Genomic DNA, 10,056 nt, shown 5'->3' on the forward strand with positions numbered 1-10,056 from the left:
TACTAGTATATTTATTATGCATGTCCACCCTGTGTGTATCCTTCTTGTAAATACTAGCATCATGACAACAACACAAGGATTATACCTGACAAAATAGGAGATGCAGACAAACACGTGTGTTTTTCCTAACATACAGTACAGTAACTTTTACAGAATACAATTTCATGTTACAATATCTAATCTGTGCGTTTATATCCAATGACATCTCTTAGAATGTGTAGTAAAAGCTAGAAAATTATAAATGTGACAATTGCATACAACTGTATAGAAAATACATATAAATACATAACTGACAGACACAACCTCATTCACAACAGACACACAGGATTATTACCCTGAGTCATAAAACAGACAGCTCATTTTCATTCATTTTCCAGAACTGCACTGGAGGTTATTTTCAATCTCCAGTAGGCGTTGTCCTATAATCACTGATAGAGATTTTATCTGCAAGGTACATTAGAGAATAGGAGGTCAGACAGAATAGAGAGGACATGACTGTAAGATTTTGTTATAAAAACAAATAATGAAAACATTATTGCGAGAACACGAAGTACAAATACATATCCTGACAATGACTAGACATTCATTCACAACATTTACATAGATATTTAATCATCATCCACAGGAATCCTGTGGTAAATCTTGTCAGAAGTTCTATTTGGTGTATAAGACAAGCGCACCGACAAGGAAGATGAAATTAAAATATTAATATATCACAGACAGACAGGGCTGTCAACACCCTTTTCTAGAACAAATTCTTCAACAGCCCCTAATATCTATTGTTTGCCGGACTCAGTGACCAAACAAAGAGCTCTGGCAGCACCACAAGAGCGCCATCTGCTGTTTACTTGTGTGTGTTAAAAACCACTAAAAAGCAGAGATGTTTTTTATCTACACCTTTACATTTTTTTTTTTCCTGTGTACCCCACCCATACTGGAATACATTTCTTTTAGACATTTGTTTTAGAATGAATTTCTTATTAAGAGTGAAAAATAAAAATTCAGGTTATATTGTACCTAATGTTTTAAGTGCAACTAATCTCCCCTCATAAAGATTGTATAACAGATCAAATATTTTTTGTCATATTCCCAAAACATTCAATATTGCCATTAATCTCTGCATTTGTAGTGCTAAAGAAATAGTTTATTTTTAAACGGAGAGAGACTTGCATGGGTTTACATCATGCTCGCAGATCAATAATTTAAACAGTCTCTAGACGAGCTACTTTACCTCTGTCATTTGCTGTTCCACAATGTTCTGGTACTCCAGGGTCACTGGTTTGTCTTCTCTGTCCAATTCTGGCACCCGCTGGCTTGGACTGCCAACAACATAGCTACAGAAAGACACAGTCATGTCCTCAATGTGATACATAGGATGATGCATCTGCAATAATTATACACGCAAAAAAAAAACTACTTACCTTTCAATATTTTCAACATTAAAGCAGAAGAGAGATCTCTTGTAATCAAGCTTTTTTGGGGTTGATATATACATGATTCCTAATTCTGAGCAACAGCCACGGCAGGTGAGATTTACAACAAGACTGAATGTAAGAGACAAATTTACAGAGACATTGATGTCATGTTTTTGATTCTGCATACACATAAATTATTAAAACAAAAGTCTCACCATCCAAGCTCCTTTCGGGTACCAGAAACAAAGGGATCTTTGCCTATGACGACATTGTCAGTGATCCCTGAAAATCAAGATGCAAATGACATTGAATGTTGTAAAAAAAAATATTACTCTATTATTCCCATCTGTGTTTTGCATAGTCACTGTTATCAATACATATGCACCTATATAGAGTGTTTTCATGACGCGTCATCAGTCGGCCATATTGGCGACATTGAATGTTGTAAAAAAAAATATTACTCTATTATTCCCATCTGTGTTTTGCATAGTCACTGTTATCAATACATATGCACCTATATAGAGTGTTTTCATGACACGTCATCAGTCGGCCATATTGGCAGCACTGAATGTAAACAATGACACTGAACCAAACGAAACTCGCATAGTTCGCTGATTATTGCTGCTGAAAATGGTCAATTATTGTTTTTTCTGGCTTTACTAATCGGTCAGACCAGGAAAAACATTTAGAGTACTATAGACTGGCAAAAGATACAACAGATCAAAGAGGAAAGTAAAAAAAAAAAAAAAAACTGTCTGAGAAGCATTTGTGGTTGCCCAAACTGAACCAGGATTTCCAGGGCAAGAATCTTGACCACATTCGCATTTGTTCCTATCATTTCTGGTCAGACAGGTGAAATATTAGACAAAAATCTTAATTAATACTGCTTGTACATATTTTTACCACCTACTAACTTTAGTTTATAAAAATATTGCACCCTTTCCTGCTTACTAAGTCCTTTTCTATATGACTTAGCAGCTTCCACAGATTTTTCCTGTGGTTTAGACAGCGCAGAACAACATATTTAGTAGTACATTAACCATGCAATCCATGCTGTTGTTTAAATCCGAGTATCACCAATATGGCCACGCATCCAGGTAACTAACCAAACCGTGACGCAAGTTTAAACCCTCTTTTTTGATTTCAGCTATGTTTAAACAGTTGTTATCCACAAATATATTATGCTATTGTAAAAAAAAAAGAAGAGGGGTTTTGGCCACTACCTTAGCTGGTCAGGCTGGGAGACCAGCTGGAACAGCTTAAACCAGTTAAGACCAGCCAACCAGCTTAGGCTGGTTTTAGCTGTTTATTTTTTTTCATCAGAGAACACATGCATGCAAAGTAAAAACTCACGTAAAAATATTTAGTAACAATATTTCAAAATGCATAAGAGTCAACAGATAATAAACACTACCATTCAAAAGTGTGAGGTCAATGAGATTTCATTTTTTTTTTTTTTTTCGGAAAAAAAAAAAAAAAAAAAAAAAAGGTCTGTAATACTCACCAAGGATGCACTTATTTGATCAAAAATATACAGTTAAAATACTGTTTTTTGTTTTTTATTTTAAAATGTCATTTAATTCTAGGAGGCAAAGCAGAATTCAGCATCATTACTCCAGTCTTCAGTGTCACATGATTCTTCAGAAATCATTCTAATGTGATAATTGGGTGATCAAGAATTATTAATAATACTGTTAGTGTTGAAACAGTTTTTGCTGCTTGATATGTTTCATGATTCTTTGATTAACAGATTAAGTTATTAATATTTTTTGCAACATCATAAATGTCTTTACTGTCACCTTTGGTCAATTTTATGCATCTTTGCGGCATAAAAAGTATTAAGTCCTCTCAAAAATATATATCTCAGACAACAAGCCGCAAACGTTTGAATGGTAGCGTAACGTTAATCAACTCAAGACTATGTTATAACCAACATTTTACAAACAAGAGCAATAAAACATAAAAATCTTTTACGTTTGAGCATAATTTGGTTCTGCTCGTCATCACTGCCTGCCCATGACAAACTATCACCGATGGGTAACTTGCATTTGCCGCACATAAACACCGCTGGACCGTCGCTTTCTCCGTCTTCCTCCACTCTGCTGCTACTGCTATCAGCTGCACTCTCACAAACAGAGTATGTTTTATAGCTGCACTCATCCGTAAGTTTGATTTTGCCTGCCATTTGAGATGGAATATCAAAATCCCTGACTTAAGTATATATTTCCACCACTATTAAAATGTCTTCAAACGTACGCGGGCACCTGTACTTCTACGGATTTGTAGGGAACGCAGATAAAATGACACGCGCACAGCGTCCCCTGCTGCAACGGAGTAACAGTTTCACTTCATCATGTTAGGTTCTATTTTAGAATATTATAAACAAAAGCAAACAGACAATAAATACATTTCTAACATAAAAACACACTTACACACACGCACATGAACAAAACCTTTCTCGGATAGAAAACGTGTTTTTAACTATATATACATTTTTTTTAATAAAGGATCAATAGTTCAGAAAAGTTTGGCTTCGAAGACAAAGCCACTTAACTGACTATATGAAATATTATATTAATAACATGAATGACATGATTGTGAATGCATTTCATTCAGATTGGAAACAATAGTGTTGTCAGTGCCCCTCAACTCCTAGCGCACTGCCTATTTGAGGCATTTACCGCCACGCCCCGTTCAAATGCGTTATTCCTCAACATCCTCCTCAAAAATCACTTTGTGAGTGCTAAGGAACCACATATTACCATTTGATGTTTAACCAAGTAGATTAAAACATCAACAGTGGAATGAATCATGTGAATGTAGCCGCTTTCAGGCAACACTGACTTGTTGCGCACTTGTTATTCCCTCTATAGGCTGCAACTCAGTGACTGCGTCGCTTTGAAATGTTTTCTTTTCGTGTTATATCATCTAACGTCTTTTTAATCAAGGGAGAAGCTATTTCGAGGAGTTCACTTTCTTGGACTTTGGCTTGAAAGTACTGGGATGTCAGAGTCGCGGTATATACATATACTTTAGCCGGGTGAAAAATCCTTGGCAGGTGAGAGACGGGAATTCCTGACAGCGTTTCCCCAGCACGCGCTTGAATGCACGGGCTTTGATGCAGAAATAATTGAAGGATTTTAACATGATCTTTGCGCGGCACCTCAGAAGCTGCCGGGTACCTGGGCTGTGTGTTCAAATACTTTACAGCGTTCTCATACTGTGGACCAAAGAAATGGAAGGACTCTCCGATTTCTCAAGTAAGTCGATAATATAATAATGATGGAACAATAACAGCATAGAATATTATGGGTGTAATGTTCAGTAATAATGAGAAAATAAGTTAAAATTTTAAAGCAGTATATAAAAAGTCGTATTTTTCTTACATTTTGTGAAATGGTTCAGAAATCAAAAATAAATACGTAAACATGAATGGGGTTTTTGTATTGAATGGGAATTTTTGTATTCATGATGGCTTGATACCTTTATACAATAATAATTTTGATTTAGTAAACCTTAATGATCCACAGCTGTATTTTTTTAAGTCGTAGTTATTCACGAGTCCCTTCTTTGTCCTGAACAGTTAAACTGCCCACTGTTCTTCAGAAAAATCCTTTAGGTCCAACAAATGTATTGGTTTTTCAGCATTTTTGTGTATTTGAACCTTTTCCAACAATGACTGTATGATTTTGGTATCCATCTTTTCACACTGAGGGACTCATATACAACTATTACAGAAGGTTCAAACGCTCACTGATGCTTCATAAAGAAAAACGATCTATTAAGAGCCAGGGGTGTAAACTTTTGAACAGATTGAAGATGTGTACATTTTTCTTATTTTGCCTAAATATCAAATTTTTGTTCAATTTATTACTGCCCTTAAGAAGCTACAGAGACTTACACGTTTCCCAGAAGACAAAATCAGTTCAATTTACTCTGATATTCAAATTCAAAAAGTTTTCACCCCCAGCTTTTAATGCACAAAATTTCCTTCTGAAGCATCAGTGAACTTTTGAAGCTTCTGTAATAGTTGCATATGAGTCCCTCAGTCTGAAAAACCAAAGAATTTGTGGGACCTGAAGGATATTTCTGACAGCAGGCAGTTTAACTGTTCAGGACAAACAAGGGACTCATGAACAACTATCACAAAAAAAAAAAAAATTAAGAATCAAGTGTATATAAACTTTTGAACAGGGCCATTTTTATAAATTCATCTATTATTTTCTCTTGTGGACTACATGTAAACGTCTTTTATATAAAATATCTTATTCAGGTCAGTGCTAAATAAAAAAAATAACATGCATTTTTTATGATCCCTCTTATTTTGGAAAAATAAGTAACATTTTGCAGATTCTGCAAGGATTATGTAAACTTTTGACCTCAACTGTATATTACCTGGACAAGTACACCAAGTAGATGTTAATGTCCAATTTAATGTCCTAATATGTGACCCTGGACCACAAATCCAGTCTTAAGTCACTGGGGTATATTTGTAGCAATAGCCAAAAATACATTGTATGGGTCAAAATTATAGATTTTTCTTTTATGCCAAAAATCATTAGGATATTAAGTAAAGATCATGTTCCATGAAGATATTTTGTAAATTTCCTACTGTAAATATATCAAAACTGAATTTTTGATTAGTAATATGCATTGCTAAGAACTTTATTTGGACAACTTTAAAGGCGATTTTCCCAATATTTTGATTTTTTTGCACCCTCAGATTCCATATGCTGAAATAGTTGTATCTCGGCCAAATATTGTTCAATCCTAACAAACCATACTTAGATGGAAAGCTTATTTATTCAGCTTTCAGATGATGCATAAAGCTCAATTTTGAAAAATTGACACTTATGACTGGTTTTGTGGTCCTGGGTCACATATATGTTTGAATTGCGTTTTTAATTAAACAATTTCATTACTTTATGTACTTTAATAACTTAATAAATCCATCCTCCCCACTTTTTCATTAGATTATCTGTTTAGGATCATCAACAGTCAGTCAGCTCAAGCCTGTGATGGAGATCACCTGCTCCTCAGGTGTCCTCGGCACTCCACCATAACTATTCAATCTGCATTTTATGGACAGAGTGCAGCCCTTCCCGGGATTGTGCCAGGAATGAGATGCCAATGGCGTAATCACAGCTGTTCTGCTACCACAGCACTGCAGGTGAATAGTCTGTACTTTGCTTTCTGACAAATATCAGACCTTTCATTTTACATGCACTAAACAGACCTAAGAGGGCTCTGTTGTAAGACTAGACTCCTGTGGCAACCGATCATATTCACTTCTGGCTCAAAAACGATATGTGATTTCAAGAAATCAGGACAAGGCTAGTACATTTTCCCTGCCTTTTGTATAATGCATATTCTACGTTCTTTGATTATCCCTCTCTGTTAGAAAGTGCTCTCTGAATGCCAAGGTCATAGAAATTGCCAGTTTCTGGTTAATCATCAAGTCTTTGGTCGAGATCCTTGTCCCGGAACTCCTAAATACCTCCATGTATCATACAGATGTAAACCTAGTAAGTATTTCCTCCTTTAAAGCCCTAATTGATTATTTCTTCCTCAAATATTTACTCATCTACATCAGTAAAAAAAAATTGTCTCACAGCAGAGCACAAGAAGAAAGTAACATGTGAGGGAGATCGACTTTTGCTGCACTGCAAGTATCCAAGAGTGCTGAATATCTACTCTGCTGTTTATGGAAGACAGTTGGAGGAGAAAAACTTGTGCCCTTCACAGGAACGAGAACCTCCACCATTTGGTCTGTTTTTTTGGGTTTAAAGGATTAGTTCACTTCCAGAATAAAAATTTCCTAATAATTTATGTTTTTTGAGCACAACAATCCAGGATTTTTCTCTATACACTCTTAAAAATAAAGGCGCTTCAGGATGCCAGAGAAGAACCTTTTTTGTCTAAATGGTTCCAAAAAGAACCTTTAACATCTGTTGAACCTTTCTCTTTCACCAAAGGTTCTTTGTGGTGAAAGAAGGTTATACAGATCAAGGACTCTACATGAAAGCCAGCCGAGGAATAAGGATCTTATCTAGCAAAACGATCGGTTGTTTTCTTAAAAAAATAAAAATGTATATACTTTTTAACGACAAATGCTTGTCTTGCACTAGCTCTGTGATGGGCATTCACAACTTGAAGCATGACTTAATCAAGGTGGAAAGGTAATGTGTGGTTAGTTCTTCGTCTGTGTACTTAGGTTCAAAAAAGTAGGGTAGGGCTAAAAACTCCATCTCATTTTCTCCTTCAGCTTCAAAATCGTCCAACATCATTATGTTACCTTTTTTTGTAAAAGGCGTTTGACTGTTTTTGCACATTTGTTTTGTAAACACTGGGTTGGTACTTCCACCTACGTCACATGTGACGTTTCCAACATGATTATGTAATGTGTGAGGTCAAGCATTTGTGGTTAAAAATTTTAAATTTTAATTTTATTAGAAAATGAGTGATCGTTTTGCTAAATAAGACCCTTATTCCTTGGCTGGGATCGTGTAGAGCCCTTTGAAACTGCAATTTGGACCTTCAACCCATTGGCCACCATTTAAACACACTATATGAAGCAAAATCCTGGAATGCTTTCCTCAAAAACCTTAATTTCTTTCTTTTAATTAAAAAGTCACATGAATACATTTGTATATAGTTGAATCTATTATAATATTCAGTAAAAAATGTCTGATTTTGAGCACATTCTGCTTATTTTTGTGATCTGGTACTTGATAAATATTTTTCATTATTTTTTTCTCTTTAATATTACAGAATGTCTTTTTCACAAAGCTGTTGACGTGGTATCCAACATCTGCTATGGAAAACAGAGGTGTTCGTTTACCATAGATGAGAAACATTTCAAAAACCCCTGCCCCCCTGGAACAAAAAATGATTTAACTGTCCTCTATGCATGCGGTATGAATGCTCTCATATCCACTGAAATCTTTCCAAAGCAAAACGTGTTTGAATGTGTTTATAAATGTCTTGAATTTTTTTGAATACAGTTACAGTATGGCGCGCCATCTTTACGTCATGGGAGCTCTTTAATCAGATCACTGATTGAGAGTGTGGGAAAAGACTAACACGTGGCCTTTGTCTCATCTCAGATTGTTGATTTACACGTCTGTTTTCTTTCCGTCTCATAAATTACAATGAAGACAAAAGTTGTTTGGGAATAAAAATAGGGAATGAGCCTGGCATTTGTAGGCCTCGGGGCTTCCTGTAAAACTTCCTGTGATTGCTTTGAATGCCAGGCTTTTGTTACTGATTGGAAAGCAGGATCAGTTTACAGGAAAAATAAAGATTACTCATCAGCCTTGCATTGAAAGATCCTGGGAGATACCGTCTGGGAGTCGGAAGATGTTAACTCTTTGTACTGTGCCTTTTTTTCCAGTTCCTCAAAGTTTACTCAAGGAGGCTGATCCCAGCAGTTTCCAAACTACCTCAGTTCCTAACCAAAGCACCAAAGGTGGTGACAGTACACCATACAGTTCACTTTGTATAGCACATCTGTGCAGCTGAGGTAAATAAACCGTTAAACTCTTTCATTGTTATTCATAGGGGAACACCCAGTTATCAGAAGTTCAAAAGTTCCAGAGAACAGAATTATTGTCAGCAATTCATTAATGGCATATGGCTACATTACAGGTAACGAAAATAGATTCAAAGTAAATCCAAAGCTACAAGTACTCACAAGTCACAAGTACTATTCTTCTTTCTCTCAGAGCATCCAGAGATGGCAGGACTGCTCTTCACATCAAGTGTTTGTGTGGGACTTCTGATTGTTCTAATAGCTGTTTCAACACAGCTAACTTGCAGTAGACATCTAAACAAAACTAGGACATTCAGGAAGAAGAGTAAAACAACTCATTCGGAAGAGGAGGAGCCAATGAACCAGGATAATGAAGAGGAAGAAGATGAGGATGAGAAAGTGTCACTAATGAATAGCTCTAACCTGTCAGAGATCGGCAGGAAGGTGTATTGTTGGGAAGACGTTACGTACACCACAGAGGCAGCAGAGCTGATGGAGAGGATTGAGCGCAGAGAGCTAGTGATTCAGGAGATCAGGATGAATGCATACCTCAATGGAAACACATGCATCCTACATTCATACATGCCAAGTGTTACACAGAATGTGCAGTAGCTGTAGTTTCAACCAAAAGAACTGAACATTTTGAATGTTTTCTGTTACCAAAACACTAAAATGAACAGGTGAAGTGTGTAATTGTGTGTAAAACAAGTGGAACTGCCAAAACTGTCTTCAAACAGGTTTCCAAAACACTCCTCTCAGCTGCTATTGGTCAGCTACACAAATGGCCTCACACTATTGGTTAAGCTACTTTTGCTGTTGTCAGGCAGCTTAAACAAACAGTCTAATATTTTGAAAACATCACAGATTCACTGTGCTACACTTTTTGAGGTGAATCAACCTACAACAGTCTCATAATAAGCCATTAAAGAGGTTTTTTACATTAAAAACATTACACACATCACCTTTAGAGGCACAGTGAGGACATAATAGCACAGAACAAGCAATACCTGAGGGCAAAAGTTATTATTCTTCTCTAAAATTATTCTATAAATGTGTTACGTTTCACACAAAGTAAAGCCATGTAAAGAGAAAAGTATTTTATAAATTATT

At 36.0% G+C, this 10,056-nt stretch overlaps 2 protein-coding genes across 2 annotated transcripts; one reads left to right on the plus strand and one right to left on the minus strand.

Moving 5' to 3' along the window:
• On the minus strand, positions 1-3,732 carry mis18a (MIS18 kinetochore protein A). The gene is made up of 5 exons (XM_051121436.1): positions 3,390-3,732; positions 1,631-1,697; positions 1,422-1,544; positions 1,232-1,334; positions 1-444 (listed from the first exon to the last, which is right to left on the minus strand). Exons 1-5 carry the CDS (start codon positions 3,598-3,600, stop codon positions 367-369), a joined length of 582 nt encoding a protein of 193 aa, XP_050977393.1. The 5' UTR covers positions 3,601-3,732; the 3' UTR covers positions 1-366.
• Positions 3,733-4,083: 351 nt separating this feature from the next.
• Positions 4,084-10,041, plus strand: eva1c (eva-1 homolog C (C. elegans)). Its single transcript, XM_051121834.1, has 8 exons — positions 4,084-4,675; positions 6,389-6,585; positions 6,817-6,940; positions 7,030-7,182; positions 8,187-8,330; positions 8,809-8,883; positions 8,976-9,062; positions 9,140-10,041. Exons 1-8 carry the CDS (start codon positions 4,561-4,563, stop codon positions 9,556-9,558), a joined length of 1,314 nt encoding a protein of 437 aa, XP_050977791.1. The 5' UTR covers positions 4,084-4,560; the 3' UTR covers positions 9,559-10,041.
• Positions 10,042-10,056: the final 15 nt, after the last annotated feature.

This window comes from Labeo rohita, chromosome 10 (assembly GCF_022985175.1).
Source record: "Labeo rohita strain BAU-BD-2019 chromosome 10, IGBB_LRoh.1.0, whole genome shotgun sequence".
Taxonomy (NCBI): Eukaryota; Metazoa; Chordata; class Actinopteri; order Cypriniformes; family Cyprinidae; genus Labeo; species Labeo rohita.